We start from the raw sequence: 22,289 nt of genomic DNA, 5'->3' as shown, positions 1-22,289 counted from the left end.
CCCACCTTCCCTAGAACCGATCCCAATGTCCAACAAATCTGAACCCCTCCTTCCTGCACCATCTCTCAAGCCATGTGTTCATCCTGCTTATTTTTTTTCATTTCTATGCTGGCTAGCACGTGACACTGGTAGTAATCCTGAGATCACTACCTTTTGAGGTCCTCCTCCGTAACTTCTCTCCCAATTCCTTGAATTCTTCTTTCAGGACCTCATCTCATTTTCTACTTATATCATTGGTGCCTATATGCACCAAGACAACTGGTTGTTCACCTTCCCCTTTCAGAATGCTCTGCAGCCGATTGGTGACATCCCTGACCCGAGCACCTAGAAGGCAACATACCATCAGGGGTCCTGTTTTCGGCCACAGAACCGCCTATCTACTCCCCTCACAATAGCATGCCCTATGAGTTCTTTTCCGCCCTTCTGGACAGCAGTGCCTGTCACGGTGCCATGATCTTGATAACTGCTGCCCTCTCATGGTGAGCCATCTTCCCCCAACACTATCCAAAACGGTATAACTGTTTTTGGAGGGAGATGATTGCAGGGGACACCTGCACTGCCTTCCTACTCTTTTTCTGTCGTTTGGTCACCCATTCACTGTCTCCCTCAGCAATTCTAACCTGCGGTGTGACCAGTTCACTAAATGTGCTATCCATAACCTCCTCAGCATCACGGATGTTTCACAGCGAGTCCACCCGCAGCTCCAGAGCTGTCATAAGACCATAAGACCATAAGACATAGGAGTGGAAGTAAGGCCATTCGGCCCATCGAGTCCACTCCGCCATTCAATCATGGCTGATGCGCATTTCAGCTCCACTTGCCAGCGTTCTCCCCGTAGCCCTTAATTCCTCTAGACAACAAGAACCTATCAATCTCGGCCTTGAAGACATTTAGCGTCCCAGCTTCCACTGCACTCCGTGGCAATGAATTCCACAGGCCCACCACTCTCTGGCTGAAGAAATGTCTCCGCATTTCCGTTCTGAAATGACCCCCTCTAATTCTAAGGCTGTGTCCACGGGTCCTAGTCTCCTCGCCTAACAGAAACAATTTTCTAGCATCCACCTTTTCAAAGCCATGTATTATTTTGTACGTCTCTATTAGATCTCCCCTTAATCTTCTAAACTCCAACGAATACAATCCCAGTATCCTCAGCCGTTCCTCATATGCTAGACCTGTCATTCCAGGGATCATCCGTGTGAATCTCCGCTGGATACGTTCCAGTGCCAGTATGTCCTTCCTGAGGTGTGGGGACCAAAACTGGACACAGTACTCCAAATGGGGCCTAACCAGAGCTTTATAAAGTCTTAGTAGTACATCTCTGCTTTTATATTCCAACCCTCTTGAGATAAGAGACAACATTGCATTCGCTTTCTTAATCACAGACTCAACCTGCATGTTTACCTTTAGAGAATCCTCGACTAGCACTCCCAGATCCCTTTGTGCTTTGGCTTTATTAAGTTTCTCACCATTTAGAAAGTAGTCCATTCCTATATTCTTTTTGCCAAAGTGCAAGACCTCGCACTTGCTCACGTTAAATTCCATCAGCCATTTCCTGGACCACTCTCCCAACCTGTCTAGATCCTTCTGTAGCCTCCCCACATGCAGTCAAACAAGAGCTGCAGCTGGACACACTTCTTGCAAGTGAAAGAGTCAGGAACGTCAGACATGTTCCTAAGCTCCTACATCAAGCAAGAGTCACATGCCATGGGTCTGAAGTCTCCTGCCATCATAACCTTAGCTTTATACGAACTAACTAAAACCAAGCAATGCATTTAAATATATGAAAAAGCAAGATAAGAAAGAAATAAAAACCTTACCTTAGAGTCTCTTTCTTCCGGTTAGAGGAGGCAGGGGCAGGAGGGAGATACTGCACGTGTAGTATCTTGGGTTTCGCCACTACCCAAATATAAATTAAGCTCTTACCTTCCCAGCAACCCTCGCTTCACCTCACCTTCTCTCCTTGCTGCTCTGTCAAAATGGAGGCCCGACTCCCGAGGTAAGTCCCTTTTTAAGCAGGAAAACTTACCCTTCCCGGCAGCCCTTGCTTCACCTCACCTTCTCTCCTCGCCGCTCTGTCAAAATGGTCAAAATACTCTGACCAATAAAGAAAAAGCATACCATCTTCACTATCCTATCTACCTGTGACTCTTCTTTCAAGGAGCTATGGACCTGCAAGGTCTCTTTGTTCAGCAACATTCCCTGGGACCTTACATTAGGTATATAAGCCCCGCAAAGATTTGCTTTCCCAAACTGCAGCACCTCACATTTATCTGAATTAAACTCCATCTGCCACTTCTCAGCCCATTGGCCCATCTGCTCAATCTGAGTTGACCTTCTTTGCTGTCCACTACACTTCCAAATTTGTGTCATCTTCAAACTTACTAGCTATACCTCTTATGCTCACATCCAAATTATTTATATAAATGATGAAAAGTAGGGGACCCAGCACCAATCCTTGTGGCACTCTACTGCTCACAGGTCTCCAGTCTGAAAAACAACCCTCCACCACCAGCCTCTGTTTTCTACCTTTGAGCCATTTCTGTATCCAAATGGCTAGTTCTTCCTGTATTCCATGAGATCTAACCTTGCTAACCAGTGTCCCATGGGGAACCTTGTCAAACGCCTTACAGAAATCCATATAGATCACGTCCACCGCTCTGCTCTCATCAATCCTCTTTATTACTTTTTCAAAAACTCAAATCAAGTTCGTGAGACGTGATATCCCATGTACAAAGCAATGTTGACTATCCCTATTGAGTCCTTGTCTTTCCAAGTGCATGTATACCCTGTGCCTCAGGATTCTCTCCAACAACATGCCCAGCACCAGGCTCACTGGTCTGTAGCTTCCTGGCTTCTCCTTACCAACTTTCTTAAATAATAGCACCACGTTAGCCAACTCCAGTCTTCTGGCACCTCACCTGTGACTATCAATGATACGAATATCTCAAAAGGGGCCCAGCAATCACTTCCCTAGCTTCCCAAAGAGTTCTAGGGTACTCCCCATCAGGTCCTAGGGATTTATCCACCTTTATGGGTTTTAAGACATCCAGCACTTCCTCCTCCATAATGTCGACATTTTTCAAGATATCACCATCTATTTCCCCACATTCTGTATCTTCCATGCCCTCCTTCACAGTAAATCCTGATGCAAAATACTTATTTAGTATCTACCCATCTCCTGTGACTCAACACAAAGACTGCCTTGCTGATCTTTGAGGGGCTCTCTTCGCTCCCTAGTTACCCTTTTGTCCTTAATGTCTCTATAAAAACCCTTAGAATTCTCCTTAACCTTATTTCTCCTCCTGATTTCCCTCTTAAGTTTAGAAATATTCTAAAGAAGAATCATACCAGATTCAGAACATTAACTTTGTTTCTCTCTCTCCATTGCTCTCAGCATTGCTGAGTTTCTCCAGCATGCTATGTGTTTGTCTCAGATTTCTAGCATCCACAGTATTTAGCTTTTATTAACTGGTATTTAGATTTGTTCATGAAGATTAAATAGTCTACTGGACTGTTTGGAGTTACATAAAATTGCTTGTGCTTTTATTTAAAAATAAAATGCTGACATCTTCTGATTACTGAATGTTAAGATCACTTTCATACATGCAATGTCCCTTCATCTTTGTGGTTGTACAATATTTATTGATTGCAAGAATTAAACGGATTAATGCACCTTTGTTGTTTTTACAATTAAGTAGAAAATGATTTTCATATGGTTTTTGGCTCATAGTGATTTCTCACTTAATCTAAAATAACAGGAGAAATTGTGTCATTATGATAATACAGCACATATTCTCAAGGTAAATGTTTATATGTTGATAAGAACAGGAGTTTGAAAAGAATATTTATTAATTAACTAACTTGGCTGTGTTTGTTATAGAATACATCCAGGGGAAAGTTTGTTTGATAAGACACCACCACCCTCTGAGAGAGAAAAAAGAAAAAATTATTGCAGTTGTCAAAAGGAATATACTATGTCTCTCCATTCGTTTAATAAGCTGACCACTAGATACGGTCATTCTCATCTATCCTCTCGTTGCCAGGCATATGACAATGTGGATTTGACTTCAATGATTCCTTTTTTGGATGTTACTGCAGAATACATAAGCAATCCGGAACTGTCAGTGTTCAAAAAGCATGATGTAGCCCAGTCTTCTGAAGAGTCAAAAGGACATAGAGATCTGCAAAAATACTTGGAAACACATGGTTCCAAAGGCCAAACGTTTACATCTACTGGTCAGTCAGTGGGGTATTCCAGTTGGCCAGACATAACTGCTTTTGTTGAATCAAAGATTACATTACATAGAGTAAAAAGACAAGGATATTATGAATACCTACCAATATTCACATACCAAAGCCTGAGTCAAACTGATCTGGAAAGCTTAACTTACTTTTTCCCAGAAGACCATCTATCTGGAAACCGGCCTGGTGTGCAGCCAACATGGCCAACTCCAAGTGGACTTACGTCAGCCAAGGCCCTTGAGATTTGCCAACAAACCCTTAGAAACTCCACAATTGGTGTGGTGTGTCAAGACTTCCTTGGAAGAAAGCTTATTGAGGCTGTGGACCTCTGCATTTTAGACTTGCAACTTAAAGACGATCTTGCATGGGAGGAAGGGATGCTGGCGTTTCTTGACAATGAGTGTGAAAGAAAGCTTTTGGAAAATAGGTATAAATGGACCCACAGAACAGATGTTGAAGGAATAGTTACAGCTCTCCGATGTCCAAATCGGTGCAGTGGGAATGGGCAGTGTACAGTGTGGGGCTGCCGGTGTTTTGTTGAGTACAGCTCCCATGATTGCAGCATTTCTAATGGTAAGCATAAAGCTATTTTAATTGTTGTGACTTCTTGGACAGAATTACATCTTCAAAGTGCAAAAGTCAAAAGTTCACTGAAGATTCACTCCTCTTTGACAAACAAACCAGCTCTTTCAATTGCATGTTTATTTTTACAAGCAATAATGCAAATCTTACTGTGGTGGACAGATGTTCTAGTAGGTTTGATTGGGGGGAATAAAACAGTCTTCCAGGTATTTAGGAGAAACAGAGCCAAATTTAGGCTGCTAAAATGCACAGATCACAAGTCACTAATCCCACAGATTAGCTCTGTAAAAATGTAAAATTTTGGATTGCTATAATGTCATATTTTGATATTTGAATAAATACCAAAGTAAGTTTACTACTTAATTCTTTTGTATGGTTTCAGGTCAGGCTAGAATTCTAGCCTACATTTTAACTTCTCCTTACTTTCTACTTTTGATCATAAAGTGCATTTTGTTTTCAGCTGCATCCATGCAGAGAAATGGCTGCACTTCACATCTCTTCAGGGGGAGGAATTTGTACTTTGGATGGTCACTATGATCTAAATTTTGGTTGTGAAGAAGAAACTTAATGGGCAAAAAAATACAATTTTTGTATTAAAATTTGACACCATACGATCCAAATTGAATCAAAGCTTAACAAAATGTTCCTGCCACGCCAGTGTTTAACTGGAGGAAGTTGCGTTTCATCAAAGATCGGATATCAGGCCGGTCTCAAAACAGAAGGATCAAAGGAGGTTGATTCCAAGACATTCCATAGCGTCTTAATCAAACAAAAAACAAAATTTACATATGATATGTTACATTTAGCAAAACAATTTAGAATTTTTGGGTGTAATGGATCTTATTGTACAAATTTGTCCAACAGATATTTAGTGGCACCTCTCAGTACTGTAAAATCTTTGTCTAGTATCATTGTCAGTTTGTATTTTAAAATAAATATCTCCGTTGAATAGCTTTGGCTTAATGATCTTGTGGCAGGAATGGTTTCAGATGATTTCAGTTTCACTGAGACAAAGCTATAATCTGTTACAATGAGGAAAGTGTATACTAACACAAACAGTGGAAGTGATTGAGGTCTGCTTTCGCACAGTAAAACATTTACTCTCTCTTTGGATAGAACAGATGTTGTCATATTATATATTTGTATTATACCTGAGATTAGTTGATACCTGGGTAGCAATTCCCATTGAGGACTTCAAATGCATTCAGCTACACTAAGCTAATTCTGACTTTTCTAAAGCTGGCAGCTGGTGTTGGTTAAGTGGCTTTTAAGAAATGTTAATGTGAAGCTTAAATGCATCAGAAACCTGGCTCCTTCCCAAATGATTCAAATTGATTCGCTTTGAGTAACTTGCAATTGGGAAAACTCATATTTTCACCTTTACTTGGTTTTTATTTGAAATGTTCTGACTGGAGATCAAAGACAGGATAGGTTGGGATTTGGGTAATGGCATTTTGTTTTTAATTAAATTTGATGTTGATGTTGCTGGCAAGGAGAACATCTGTTGCTCATTCCTAATTGCCCTTCAGCTGAGTGGCATCTGTGGCAATTTCAGAGAGTGTTGAGAGTCAACCACATTGCTGTCGGTCTGGAGTCATATGTAGGCCGGACCAACTAAGGATGACAAATTTCCTTCCCTGAAGAACATTAGTGAATAAGTTTTCATAAGATTCTATAGTTTTGTGGCTGCCATTAGTGAGACAGTTTTATATTCCATTGTTGTTAATTGAGTATAAGTCTTGCCACTATATCTCCCAGAGCTTTATCCTTTGTCTATGATTCTCTGCACTCACTCTCACACTCCTCACACTCACACTCACACTCACACTCACACACTCTCTCTCTCTCTCTGGATTTAGGAAATCAACAATGTGTACTTATACCAAATACCATAGACTTCCATGTCTGACAGGCTTCCTGTAGGATTCTGTTTTGAGGGAACCTGGTACAGGGCAACTATTGCTACACAAGTGCCCAAAACTTCAGTCAATGGGTTATCCTGTGGTCCTTGGGAGGTCCGAAAGAAAGCATGTACGTGTTGAATTCACTGTTTAAAATTCATGCCTGTACAAAGAGTCTAAGCAGAGCAATTCTATACCTGCAGAGATTTAACAAAGACTGTTATATTGCAGCTAAAAGTCAATATGTTGTGTAAAGTGATGCCATTTGACCAAACAGCCGTCTTTTATTTAATATGCTACGTGTCTAATCCTCTTTGCTTATCTGTTGCTTCATACAAGAATCTTTGAATAATTTGTGTGGACACTTTGTCTATAGCAAATCCCTTAGTGAAAGGTTTTAATAAAGACTATTTATTTGGAGCATATATCTGTAGGACTCAACTGTGATCTTGATTTGAATATGTGATGTGGAAGTCAAGAGCATGTAATTCCTTTAGGTTGGTTTTAATGTTTTGTGTGAAGGAATCTGTTAAAACTTACACTTGGATGTAATAGACCCATAAGACAGGAAATCATTGTGTTGTGAGTGCAAGAGCTTTTTAGATTAATGCAGAGGCTTCTGGTGTCTCTGGTGCCCTCACTGTGTATGTAAGTGCTGCAGACACAGAACATGACTTTGCTTCAGGGCAGTTAACTCAAATTTGCCATCCAGCTGGATCTTAGCAATATAATAATTTGTGGTTCCTGGAACGACTTGCACATCAAGACTAAAACGCTGATATGAGTGAAAAATTTAAAGTGGTTAATATCAGCAGAGAAAACATATTAGAGAAACTAGAGGGATTGAAAACTGACACATCTCGAGGGCCTATGGCTTACTTCCAGTGATTTTAAAAGATGTTGCTGCATGATTTTCCAAAAAATCCTGGACTAGAGAACAGTTTCCAATTTCTGGAACTATCAAAGGTAGCAATGCTATTCAAGAAACGTGAAAGTAAAAAAGCACATTGAGCTGCAGAGAAATTAGTCAGACATCAGTCGTTAAGAAAGTGCTGGAATCTATTTATTAAGGAAGGCTTAACAATGCAGTTTTAAAAAAAAACACTGTATAACTAGCACGAACATGTTTTATGGAAGGGAAATGATATGACAAATTATTTTTGGAATACTCTGTTCAATTCTGGTCGTGTTGCTGTCGGAAAGATGTTGTGAAATTTGAAAGGGTTCAGAAAAGAGTTATAATGATCTTGCCAAGGTTTGGGGTGTTTGTGCTGTAAGGTGAGGTCGAATAGGCTGAGGCTATTTTCATGGAGTGTCAGAGGCTGAGGGGTGACTTTAAGAGAGATTTACAAAGTCATGAGGGGCATTGATAGGATGAATAGCCAAGATCTTTCCCCAGGGTAGGGGAGTCCAAATCTAGAGGGCATAGGTTTAAGGTGAGAGGGGAAAGATTTAAAAGGGATCTAAGGACAATATTTTCACACAGAGAGGGTGGTGTGTGTATGGAATGAACTGCCAGAGGAAGTGGTGGAGGCTGGTACAATTCTAACGTTTCAAAGCATCTGGATAGGTACACAAAAAGGAAGGATTCAGAGAGATGTGGGCCAAATGTTGGCAAATTAATTTAGGATATCTGGTCAGCATGGAGGAGTTGGTCTGACAGTTTTGTTTGCTGTATATCTCTGTTTCTATTCAAGATTTCTGAGGATGTAAATAGGAATGAGGCCCCAAAAGGGTGAAAAGAAAGACTTGTATTTATATAGTGTCATCAACCACCATTGGACATTGAGACAATAAGATATAAGAGCAGAAGGCTGCCAACCAAGTAAAATCATACCTGATCTGATCATCCTCAACTCCACACTCCTACCTACGAACCAACTTCTATAGCCCTATGCGGTAAAGATTTCCACAGATCCACTACCCTCGAAGAAAAGGAATTCCTCCTCATCTCTGTCTGAAGAGGGCAATCTGTTATTCTTAAATTATGCTCTCTGGCCCTAAAAAGAGGAAATAAACTTTTCACATCTACCGCATCAAGTCCCTGAAGAATCTTGCATGTCTCAATAACTCTGAAAACTCTTCTTTTAAATTCCAACGAATACAGGCCTAGCCCACTTAACCTGTCCTCATAATACCGATATTATGATGCTATTCAAGAAAAGTGAAAGAAAGAAAACATTGAGCTGCAGGGAACCTCCAGAATCAACCTGTGTAGCTTTTCTGGACTGCCTCCAATGCCTGTACATAATTCCTGAGATAAGGGGCACAAAACTGTTCACTGTATTACTGCTGTGGTTTGACTAATGCCATGCATAGTTTTAGCAAGGTTTCTTTCTTTTTTATACTCCATTCCCTTTCAAATAAAGGCTGACATTCCATTTGCCTTCCTTATTTGCTAAAGTTGGATTCTAGCTTTTTGTGTTTTATGCATGAGGACTCTCAAATCCCTCTGTACTGTAGCTTTCTGCAGTCTTTCTCCATTTAAATAATATTCAGCTCCTTTAATCCTTGGGCCAAAGTGTAAACTTCATGTTTCCCAATATTATCTTCCATCTGCTAAGTGTTTGCTCACTCACTTAACCTGTTTATATCTCTCTGCAGACTCTGTCATTCTCATCACTTGCCTTCCGACCTACTTTTATGTCATCTGCAAACTTGGCTAGAGTTCATTCACTTTCCTCATCCAAGTCATTCATATGTAGTGTAAATAATTGTGGTTCCAGACCTAATCCCTGTGACACACCACTAGTTGCATGCTGTCATCCTGAAAATGCCCATCATATCCCAACTTTGTCATGGAAGTTGCCACCCAGGTGGATAATGCTGTTAAGAAGGCATACGGTGTGTTAGTCTCCATTCGTAAAGGGATTGAGTTCCAGAGCCACAATATCATGCTGCAATGGTACAAAATACTGGTGCGGCCACAGTTGGAATATTGGGTACAGTTCTGGTCCCCATATTTCGGGAAGGATGTGGAAGCATTTGAAAAGGTGCAGAGGAGATTTACTAGGATGTTGCCTGGTCTGGTGGGAAGGTCTTATGAGGATAGGCTGAGAGACTTGGGTCTGTTCTTATTGGAAAGAAGAAGGCTAAGAGGGGATTTGATAGAGACATACAAGATGGTCAGAGGATTAGATAGGGTAGACAGTGAAAGTCTTTTTCCGAGAAGGATGTCGTCAGCTTGTACGAGGGGGCATAACTACAAATTGAGGGGTGATAGTTTTAAGACAGATGTCAAAGGCAGGTTCTTTTCACAGAGTGTAGTAAGGGCATGGAATGCCCTACCTGCTAATGTAGTCAACTCAGCCACATTAGGGAGATTTAAACAATCCTTAGATAAGCACATCGATGATTTTAGGATAGTGTAGGTGGATGAGCTGAGAATAGTTCATAGGTCGGCGCAACATCGAGGGCCGAAGACCCTGTTCTGCACTATATTGTTCTATGTTCTATCTATTACCTAGGCAATTCTTTATCCATATTAACATACTATCTCCAACAGCATGGACACATCTTATTAAGTAGTCTAATGTATTGTACCTTATTAAACACCTTCAGAAAATCCAAATATGTTACATCCATTTCTTCCACTTTTTGGTCCTGCTTGTTAGCTCCTCAAAGATTTCTAATTAATTTGTCAAGGATGATTTCTTGATAAGGAATCTGTGGGACTTACTGAGATGAGAGAGAGTTACTTTTAGATAAGGATAGAATAGAGCAGCCTCAAAGAGTGCAGCACAGGTTTCCAACATCCGAGAGAATCCATGATGGATAGAAGCCATGAAGAGACAACAATGCAGGCTTAAGCGAATAGGAGTACCACAGTCCATAGCTACAGTTGTAGCAGCAATAAGGATGCAAACATTGATATTTGTTCAAAGTGTATCATTTGAGATTTTCACTTTTGTAGTGGGAATATAAATGAATCTTCTAAATGCTCATATTGAGAGAGACTTGGATATAGTCGTGTAAAATATCTTTAAGTTGCATATAGCTCAAATAAAAAGTGTCATTCAGGTACAGCAAGCAATTGTGCAAATGACATGGACCTTTATTGCAAGGGGACTACAGAATGAGTATTGCTGCAGTTATAGAAAGCTTTGATAAGGCTATGCATATGTACTGTGGCAGTTTTTTGTCTCTGTATGTAACTAATCATACTTAACTATGAGGCTGTGTAGTAGTGCTTCAGCAGATTGGTTACTGTGATAAGAAGATATTTGGGTATGGCATGAGTAAGTTGGACCAATACTCTCTTGAATTTAGTCAAATAAATCGTATTGCATTTGAAACATGGACAATTCTGAAGGGATTTAAGAGTAGACACAGAAGTTAATTCAGCTGTATAATCTTGGCTAGCGATTCTAGAATGCTGGAGCAGTGATGTCAGGAAAAAAAAGCTGGTCATTTGGAACTGTGAAGTGAAATTTCCTCACTCAGGGATTTGAACCTTTGGAATTCACTACCCCAGAAAATGTTCCATTGTTGATTATAATTAAGGCTGAGTTGGATCTTTTGGTTTCTCAGGGAATTGAGGGATACAGGGAGAAGACAGGAAAATGAGGATCAACTATAATTGAATGGTAGAGGAGGCTCAATCCTGCTCCTATTTGTTATGCTCAGACACCAGGTTACACTTTCTTCTTCAGGCTGTTTGCAACAAAGCCTTTAATTCTGTGGCCAGAGAGCTTGTTCTTCCCTATTTACATTGTTCAAAATGGGGGAGGAATAAAACCAGCAATCGCAGCCACATCACTTCAATGATGGAAAAGCTTTGAAACATTAGCCCTGGACACTGCTATTTGACAACCTTGGGAAATATATGGGGTGCTAAATAACTTTGATCACCCCAGTTGCGTTCTTAGTTGAAGTGAAGGAGATTGTTGTTGGACGCTATGTTTGGCATTTTGCTTTTGAACTTTGAAAAGCACCACATAATAGGCTACAATTTTGAAGTCTACCATCATCTGTAAGATTAATGGATGAGTGGTTTCATAGAGATCTAAGGGACAGGAAGCAAACAGTACTGCTGAATGGTAGTTTACTGACTGAAGGGAAGTATAAATTGACATTGTCCTGAAGATTGATATTGGACCCAATGCTCTTTTGGATACATTCATAATATCTATTTGGACATACATAGCATGATTTTAAACTTTTCATACGGAACAAAGCTCAGACTGTAGTAATCAATGAGGAGGATGGTAACAGTGTGCAGGAGGATTCATAGAGAGAGGAAGAAGGAGGAGAGAGAAAATTGCTACAATTCTAAAGGAATACAGGAACAAAAAGAACTGGATTCCATATTTGCACATTTTTGACGGTAGCAGAGAAGGTTAAAGGGAAATTTGAGGGAGGTGTTGAAAATCTTGAAGTGCTTAGCAGCCGTAAATGAGGAGAATCTATTTTCAGTGCAGAAAGGTCAGTTTCCGGAGGAGGCAGATTTACATAATTGGCAAAACAACCAGCAATAATATAATGCCTTTTGTTTTAAGCAGTCAATCATGATCTGGGAAAGGGCAGTGGAAACAGGTTTAATAAATTTCAGAAAGGATTTGGATAAATATTTCAAACTAAAACCTATGGATTAAATGGAAAGGACAGTAGAGTGGAACTAATTGAAATGGTCGCCTTCTGTGCTGTACTATTTTATCGGGGTCAGGGAGCTGCCATAATGTTGACTAACGTGCTGCGCTTTTCCAGCAACACATTTTTCAGCTCTGATCTCCAGCATCTGCAGTCCTCACTTTCCCCGCTGTTGGGGAGACTCAAGTTGTTGCAGCAGCTTCCCATGATGGTCTCAGAGTACAGTAAGAACGTTGGACTGACTGGAAGGAAACCAGTTCATCGGCCCAGCCACCATCCTCCATTATTGGGTTAAGGGCGACCCCTAATGATCATGGGAAGGGGATGACCGTGCACACCAGTGAAAAACCTGTAAATCTCAATTACCAAAATGGTTGAACTGAAGTTTTATTGTCCAGTGCTATCCAACCTGATAATCAGCAGGATTATGAAAGAGAATGCAGTCCTTGGTATCCCTCCCCTTCCCTTTGAATAGCTTTAAGTCTTGCCATTAGTGCTCACTCCAACCATGTAAACATGATTTGGAGGAGCCTGTGTTAGATTGGGGTGGACAATGTTAAAAATCTCACAACACCAGGTTATAGTCCAACAGGTTTGTTTGGAGGCATTAGCTTTCAAAGCACTGCTCCTACATCAGGTGGTTGTGAAGCAGAACCATTTGCTACAAATTCTGTGTCTCATGGCCCTGCTTCACAACCATCTAATGAAGAAGCAGCGCTTCGAAAGCTAGTGCTTCCAAATAAACCTGTTGGACTATAACCAGATGTTGTGTGATTTTTAACTTCAATCATGTAAGCTCATAGCAACAAGGGAGCCTGTTTGTTTTCCTCCCATCAAAAATGCTTCTGGCACATATTTTGTTGCTGACTGACTCCACCTGAATTTACTTCCCTTTTAATGATGCTCATCATTTGAACAGGAGAGTAGAACAGGAGAGTAGATGCAGCTCCTTAAACCTGTCCCATTATTCTCTGAGACAGTGGTTAAACTATTTCTTAGCTGCATCTTGGCTTTAAATCCTTTAAAAACCTTGGCTAATAATAATCAGCTATTCTCTGATTTAAAATTATTAAATGAGTCAGCATCTACTTAGTTTTTCTTTTACAAGCCTATCTGGCAGGCTTCTAAATCTGAGTCTGAGTCAAGCAAATCCAGTTTGGAGGAGGAAAGGTTGATGATTGATCAAAGAACTCATTTATGGAGCCTGTCATGATGTTGAAATGTTTCACATTCAGCTCCAGGTAATCAGAAAACAAAGTTCTGGCCAGAGTTCTTCTAGCTGAATAAGATAGCAAGAAAATTATTTGCTGCCTAAACTGTCAACAGGCTGTCTATACCAGCATTTCCCTCGGGCTAGGTGACACTGAGTCACTCCAGTCTTAGATAAGTGAGATGGGTTTTTGGGGAGAGTTACATCTGCTCCATATTGAGCAGTGAAAACTCTCACAGGCATGGATTTTCAATCACTTGGAGACACTCAAAGCATGCTGATGAAATTTCCTGTGTGTTACACATTCACTGTGGAATGAGATATTGTGACATAGAGTATTTTATAATAAACCGTAATCCATCATGCTATCTACAGGACACCAGGCCCAATAAAACCTGTTCAAAGCATGAACTTTTGTTTGCCACTGAATAATGTGGCAATTTGCAGGCAACCCTCAAACTTCAAGTAAGTAAATGTCTTGAATCCCAGTCGTGATTTATTGATCAGTGGATTTAATAGGAACTATTTTAAATCCTGAGAAATGGATACCTGCTTTGCCAAGAGAAGTCTGAAATTGAATTGGATAAACTGAAAAATGGGTGCTGGGATTGCTGTTCATGATTAACCTGTGCACATTCAATGCAATTAATGAAACACATTAACTTCACAGCATCTGCTGTTTTAAATTATTTCAGTGTCCAGCCAGGACTCAGCAAACACTGCTGATTGTGAATGATTCAGTAGAGTTAAACTATCCCACAGCACTTAAAAGGTAGGTGTACTCTGGCTGGAGCACGTTCTGAGAGTTGTGCAGGAAGCTAATCTGATTAGTGAAGCATTGCATGACGGTGAGACCCACCTCTCCCCACCTCTCCACTCTGCTTTTGGGTTAATACTGTCATGACTACAGGCCAGAACTGTGGACATTTTTAACTTGCAATTCCACAATATGTTCTTTAAAAGAAGACTGATACAGTCCAACATGGCTGTGGCTACAAATTAAATGTGTATCTGGAGAGGGAGAGATCCATGGAATTTCAGGCATACAGATGTGAAGAGAACTTCCAACTACAGCCCTAGAAGCAGGGATGAAGGAAGTCATAATGGATTGGACTGTGATCTCCTATGACTACAAAGATGATGATAGTGAGGCAAACCTCTAGAGCATGCTACTGCCTGCAAATTCCATTCCAAACTGCAGACACATTTTGTGCTTTTCCTTTTCAAGAATATGCAAGGACAGAGATTAAAAAGTCAGTTTGAACTCTGTTGGGGTGTGCTGTTGCATTCAGAAAATGACACTGCCTGTGGTTTAGAGGATAGCCCCTGTTGTGCACTCCCTCCCCTTTGGGTTGATCTAATGATTCGACTATAACTGGCAAGGGACTGTTGCAGAATTAAAGTGTCAGGGTCTTCTAGGACACGAGGCAGTAACCTGCATGCTGGTCTACCTATGGTCACATACTAGTTGAACCTTATGAGAATGGAATCCCTCTCGGTTTTAACATTGAACAGTGTTGCCATGCAGCAAAGAGACATACTTTGAACTCATAGCACCTGTGGAAGACCTCAGCTTAGCAAAGCCACCTGCTCATTCCATCTGTTTGACTCTGGCACGAGAGAATGGAATTAATTAACTTATTGAATAGAGCACCTCATTGACCTCACTTATACAACATCAATGACAAATTGTGAAATGTTGCAAATATCTCCGACTCCAGTCCGAAAGGAGTCGGATGCAAGAAAGTTCATTGCCACAGTCACGTTCACAAAAATTGGCAATGTATCCCCAGTCTAGCTCTATGGCCGTAGCCAGTGGCAGATATCGGTGAGTGCTTCCTTATTACTCCTGAGGTTCAGTTGGTGAGTGCCTGAGCACCCAGAGTGGATTTAACTTCTGGCTCTTTTCCTACTCTTTCTCCATCTTCACCAATTCATTTTGTTCTGTCTGACCTCTGTTCTTTCACCAATTCATGGAATATTCCAAAGTGAATACATATTAGTGCACCCATGTCTGGGACCAATGGATTAGTGCCGAATTCTTCAAGTAGTAAAAGCACATGCAGAACTGTCTTGTTTTTGCTGTGTAGACCTTTGTACTTAAAAAGCTACAGGAAATCTTAAATGCTCATAGAACCATCACATGTAGAAAAATTAATCAATCAACAACTCATTTTAAGTAGTACCGGTGAGGGCTTGGGCAGATGTGAGGGTGGTGTCTACTCTTGTTGGAAAATTAGGGTTCACTGTAAAGGGCTTCGAGGTCATTTAGTGGAGTATTGAAAAGTGGCGCAGTGGTAATGATCCAGAAGGCCTGGGTTCAAGTTCCATATGGTCCAGAAGTGTGCAATAACATCTCTGAAGAGGCTGGTTAGAAAATATCAAGTTGAGTATTGAGGTTCAAAATAGATATCACCGCTGGTATCAAATCAGCAATGTCTGCTCTGTACATTTCGGCAGCCATTCATTGTTTTGGCTCACGTGTCCTAATCAGCATGGCATGTCCTGTGACAAGTATTGAAACCTGAGGACACTAACTAACATAAAATGAGAATGAGTGATGGTAATTCGTGCTGACTCTTTTTGGACCAAGATCAATGCAAGTAAAAGTAAGAATGGGTGAGGTTTATCATATCATGTCAAATTCCTGTCAGATCAAATTGACTGAAATTCCTCCCTGGGAAGAAAAAAAGATGTCACTTTGTAAATCTGTAACAAGCACAACATTTAATTATCTATTTAGCAATTCAATTTAGGGCGAGGCACTTAGGAAGAACATTTTTTTGAAGATAAGATTGAAGTTTGAAAAGTGGTGTTCACAATTAAAATGAGAGCAATGCTGGATTTGTTGTAAAAAGTTCAGCAAAACGCATACAATGTGATTAAGTAGGAAGCATTCTCCAAGTATCAAGATAAATTGGGATCAGTTGCCCGTTTCTGAATGCAAATAGGCTGTGTTCCACAACATTAAGGGAAAGTCAGTGTGATTTAAAACACAACCATTTTCAATGTGTGTAGAGGACAATCCATTTCCAATTGTATCAATGTATATGTTTATATAACTCATTATTTTCTTAGCAACTCTTCGTTTATTCTGAATGAGTCTTTCTTTACATTTCTAATGCCATCAGTTGATCTTTTTGCTTATTGGCACAAACTTAAGTTGGGGACACTTGCATTTTAGCTAGTTTACTTTATTCTGTGTAGTACATTGCTTAAATGATGCCCTTAGATCATAATTTTATGTGGTGCATCCTGCCAAGAGCAATAGATCAGTAGCATAAATATTTCATTCACACAATCTCTTAAAATTAGTTCTTTGAAGGAGTGATATGTCCACTAGTCGTCTTTCACTATTTAACTGGTCACAGACATTAAACAGGAAATAGTACATGTAGATAATTTAGCTTTGTTATGCTAGTATTAAAAGGTTTTTGGAAGTTTTCTCAAATTCTTTACCCTGAAAATCAAAACAACTTGTCACTAATTACATTTTCCACATGAAGAGTGAGCATTTACACAAGGAACTCATTTTGTAATTTTCAAATGTGTGAACTAATTTGATTCATCTTTGTATTCACACATTCATGCAATGATTCAATAGTTCTCTTTCATAATTCTCCAGCATCAACATCAAGAAAAATTAGCATTTCTAAGCGGTCTCTTGGTCTATCTGTCACTACAGATTGCATTTGACCATCTTACTAATTCAAATTTACAGTGTTAAAACTCATATAACACCAGGTTATAGTCCAACAGTTTTATTTGGAAGCACTAGCTTTCGGAGCGCTGCTATTTTATCAGATGGTTGTGGAGTATAAGGTCATAAGATACATATAGCAAAAGATTTATAGCAAAAGTTTACAGTGTGATGTAACTGAAATTATGTATTGGAAATCCAGGTCTTTTTCAATATATAATTTCAGTTACCCCACACTGTAAACTTTTGCTATAAATTCTGTGTCTTACGATCGTATACTCCACAACCACCTGCTGAAGGAGCAGCACTCTGAAAGCTAGTGCTTCCAAATAAACATGTTGGACTATAACCTGGTGTTATGTGATTTTTGATTTTTAGTTTTGTATACGCCAGTCCAACACTGGCATCTGTAAATCATCAGATATCACCTCCCACCACCAAACCATCATCTCCCAGACCATCCATAACTACTTCACATCAGGGGGTCTCCCATCCACTGCCTCCAACCTCACAGTCCCACAACCTCGCACCGCCCGTTTCTACCTCCTGCCCAAAATCCACAAACCTGACTGCTCCGGCCGACCCATTGTCTCAGCCTGCTCCTGCCCCACCGAACTCATCTCTGCATACCTCGACATGGTCCTGTCCCCCTTAGTCCAAGAACACCCACCTACGTTTGGGACACCACCCACGCCCTCCACCTCCTCCATGATTTTCGCTTCCCTGGCCCCCAACGCCTTATCTTCACCATGGACATCCAGTCCCTATACACCTCCATCCCCCATCATGAAGGACTCAAAGCCCTCCGCTTCTTCCTTTCCTGCCGACCCAACCAGTACCCTGCCACTGACACCTTCCTTCGACTGACTGAACTGGTCCTCACTCTGAACAACTTCTCTTTCCAATCCTCCCACTTCCTCCAAACCAAAGGAGTAGCCATGGGCACCCGCATGGGTCCCAGCTATGCCTGCCTCTTCGTAGGATATGTGGAACAGTCCACCTTTCGCAGCTACACTGGCGACACCACCACCCACCATTTGCTCCGCTACATCGATGACTGTATCGGCGCTACCTCGTGTTCCCATGAGGAGGTTGAACAGTTCATCCACTTTACTAACACCTTCCACCCCGACCTCAAATTTACCTGGACCATCTCAGACTCCTCCCTCCCCTTCCTAGACCTCTCCATTTCTATCTCAGGCGACCGCCTCAACACGAACATTTACTATAAACCGACCGACTCCCACAGCTACCTAGATTACACCTCCTCCCACCCTGTCCCTGTAAAAATGCCATCCCATATTCCCAGTTCCTTCGCCTCCGCCGCATCTGCTCCCAAGAGGACCAATTCCAATACCGAACAACCCAGATGGCCTCCTTCTTCAAAGACCGCAATTTCCTCTCAGACGTGGTTGACGATGCTCTCCACTGCATCTCCTCCACTTCCCGCTCCTCCACCCTTGAACCCCGCCCCTCCAATCGCCACCAGAACAGAACCCCACTGGTCCTCACCTACCACTCCACCAACCTCCAGATACATCGTATTATCCTTTGTCATTTCCGCCACCTCCAAACAGACCCCACCACCAAGGATATATTTCCCTCTCCTCCCCTATCAGTGTTCTGGAAAGACCACTCCCTCCGCGACTCCCTCGTCAGGTCCACACCCCCCATCAACCCAACCTCCGCTCCCGGCACCTTCCTCTGCAACCGCAAGCAATGCAAACTTGTGCCCACACCTCCCCCCTCACTTCCCTCCAAGGCCCCAAGGGATCCTTCCATATCTGTCAGAAATTCACCTGCACCTCCACACATCATTTACTGCATCCGCTGCACCCGATGTGGCCTCCTCTACATTGGGGAGACAGGCCGCCTACTTGCAGAACATTTCAGAGAACACCTCTGGGACACCCACACCAACCAACCCAACCGCCCCGTGGCTGAACACTTTAACTCCCTCTCCCACTCCACCAAGGACATGCAGGTCCTTGGCCGCCTCCATCGCCAGACTATGGCAACATGACGCCTGGAGGAAAAACGCCTCATCTTCCGCCTAGGAACCCTCCAACCACAAGGGATGAATGCAGATTTCTCCAGCTTCCTCATTTCCCCCTCCCCCCAACTTATCTCCCCAACCCTCGGACTCAGCACGGCCTTCTTGACCTGCAATCATCTTCCCGACCTCTCCGCCCCCAACCCCTCTCCGGCCTATCACCCTCACCTTAACTTCCTTCCACCTATTGCATTCCCAATGCCCCTTCCCCAAGTCCCTCCTCCCTACCTTTTATCTTAGCCTGCTTGGCACACCTTCCTCATTCCTGAAGAAGGGCTTATGCCTGAAATGTCGATTCTCCTGCTCCTTGGATGCTGCCTGACCTGCTGCGCTTTTCCAGCAACACATTTTTCATTTCTGATCTCCAGCATCTGCAGTCCTCACTTTCTCCTAGGAAGCCTATTGTGTAGATGTGTCAGCTCTGGAGGTATGGCTTCAAAACTGCAATCCTTGCCCATTTGCCTATCTCCTTTCTTGCCTCTGGACTGCTTCCACAAGTGGCGGCCCCAACTCTAGTTATTCCCACCAACCCATGGTAGAAATTGTGTGGGATCATTACAAGCCCAACTCTGCCTCACCTCAGGTATAAAAGTCTCAAGAATTATTTCAACAGTATAATGCAATATATCTGGTGGTTTACCTTATTTAAAAGGCAAAGGTAGCTCTGTGAGTAAGCTCTGCTTAAATATACATTACAGTTGGTATATTTAGAAGATTTTTAAAAAACTTTTAATGTATATGTTACTTAAATATAACCACCACTCACCAGAAATCAGATAATATTGATCTTCATATTGTGAAGCAGATTTGTTTCAAGTGTGCAAATGGTCAGAATTTGACATTGTCATAGAGGGTGGTTTGTTATTCTCCAAGCCATGAAGGTCAAACCAATAATGCTGCTGCAAAGGTTGATGGAAACAAAGTGATCAGTGTTTGTGATTGTTGTGAGGAAATCTGTGTACTCATACAAGGATGAGAGAGGACAAATACAAGCCAAGCTGAGTGGGAGGAAGGAAAAGGAGACATAGCCAGGGAGAAATTTTGATGAGTGAAGAGATGGGAGTAAGGGGAGAACAAATGATTGTATTTCCAGTTTTCCAGTCAGTCACATTTTTCTGCCTGCTTATTTTGCTGTAAAACTGAAGACAGCTGGGAACCATGTTGAGTATTTACATACATCCGACAGTCTAGTGCTGATGTGATGTTTAATGATCAACATTTCTGGATCCTGCATGCTGCCAGAGTTGGTTCAGATTTAAATCTTCTCTGGTATGGGGAAGTATTTTCCATTTGTTTGTGCCAAAGCTAAAACCAGGCCTTTTGGGTGTGAATACACTTCTCCCTACTTCGCTTCTGATATCTTAACTAGCCATCTTATAAGTATCAGAAGTATTGTTGATTGCTTCCTGTAAAGTTTGATAAAGAATGTTAAAAAGGTATGAATTTCCCAGTAGACAATGTAAATATTCTAAAAATTGGTTTCTATATCTTTGAATGAACATGATAATAAATATACTAAACACTCCTTAGCAAATAAATAATCCTCTGAATTATAGAAAAAACCTTTACTCTTGTTTATTTCTTAACACAACCAAAAGGACCCATTGGTGCTTTGCACTCTACTCTCAGCAGGAATATAGTCTTCTATATAAAGTCACAGGCTTGTCCCAACTTGAACAGGGTCTCTTTTCTCTGTCCACCCAGGGTGAACCCGCTCATATCTTTTTAACACAAAATTGCTTCACTTAACCTTCTCTGAGCTTAATCACATAGACTTCAGTAGTGCAGCGCCCACTGTCAACACCTTGATCTTTAAATTTCTTGTTTCTTTGAGTCCAGAATTTGTCCTCACCAGTATCCTCGGTTATGATTAACCCAAAACAGCCCTTTTTTTTCAGCCTGACATCTGTTATGAGTTTTCTTACCCTCATTTGTCTGTCTGGCTACCTCTGAGAATTTATTAATATGTTACCAGCAAGACCAACTGCCTCACCTTTTGGATCCAGGTGTTAACACTTGCACCTAATTTCCGTTAGTTTTACTTTGAATTTGTCATGACTAACTGAAGCAGTGTACCAGAAATGCACTTTTATCTTCGATGTTGAAGTTAAGGATTCCTAATTTAAACTTTACCCATTTAAAACTCCTCTCCCAAACCCCCACAAACACACAACAGAACAGGAAAGGAAAAACAAAATGTCAGGATTCTGCACCAGTCCAAATCACAAAACAGCCATATTGGATTTGAAACATTCACTTTGTTTCTGTCTTTACAACAGCTATTAGACCTATTGAGTTTCTCCTGAGTTTCTGTTTTGTATTTCACATTTACAAAATCTGCAGTATTTTGCTCTTTTTAAAATAAGATGGGTTGGTTTCACAATGCTTATAATTCTTTGATGTCACCATGATCGTTACTGTGTAGGTAACAACAGTTTTTAGTTCACTGGCTGATTTGTTGTACTTGGGCTCAGTCCTATGGGTGGCATGGTGGCACAGTGGTTAGCACTGCTGCCCCACAGCGCCAGAGACCTGGGTTCAATTCCCACCTCAGGCGACTGACTGTGTGGAGTTTGCATGTTCTCCCCGTGTCTGCGTGGGTTTCCTCCGGGTGCTCCGGTTTCCTCCCACAGTCCAAAGATGTGCAGGTCAGGTGAATTGGCCATGCTAAATTGCCCGTAGTGTTAGGTAAGGGGTAGATGTAGGGGTATGGGTGGGTTGCGCTTCGGCGGGTCGGTCTGGACTTGTTGGGCCAAAGGGCCTGTTTCCACACTAAGTAATCTAATCTAATCCATCTCCTTTTGTTTTATGATTATTTCTTTCATTGTCTCTAAATATAATTTTTTGCTCTTTTGACAAAAAAATTTGGAGAGCAACCTTTTTGAGAAACAGGAGAAAGAGTGTGAGAGATTGATGCAGCCAATTTCTGGAAGTTTCCTTGATTTCTTCATTCTCATTTCCCCTCACAGAGTCCGTATTAAGCTTCAACCTGACCAAGCGAAGGGTTGTTAT

The 22,289-nt window shown here is 41.4% G+C and overlaps 1 protein-coding gene across 6 annotated transcripts in view; it reads left to right on the top strand.

The window, feature by feature from the left end:
* The window catches only part of LOC140482362 (von Willebrand factor D and EGF domain-containing protein), a 303,821-nt gene that overhangs the window by 165,449 nt on the left and 116,083 nt on the right, over positions 1-22,289 (top strand). For all 6 annotated transcript variants that reach the window (XM_072579721.1, XM_072579723.1, XM_072579720.1 and 3 more), the window contains one exon: positions 3,881-4,815. In XM_072579721.1, coding sequence (XP_072435822.1) covers positions 3,881-4,815 — 935 coding nt within the window. The remainder of the gene's footprint in view (positions 1-3,880; positions 4,816-22,289) is intronic.

The sequence above is a fragment of the Chiloscyllium punctatum genome, chromosome 10 (genome assembly GCF_047496795.1).
Source record: "Chiloscyllium punctatum isolate Juve2018m chromosome 10, sChiPun1.3, whole genome shotgun sequence".
Lineage (NCBI taxonomy): Eukaryota > Metazoa > Chordata > Chondrichthyes > Orectolobiformes > Hemiscylliidae > Chiloscyllium > Chiloscyllium punctatum.
The sequence above is the reverse complement of the archived record's forward strand: the minus strand, read 5'-3'. Positions and strand labels throughout refer to the sequence as shown.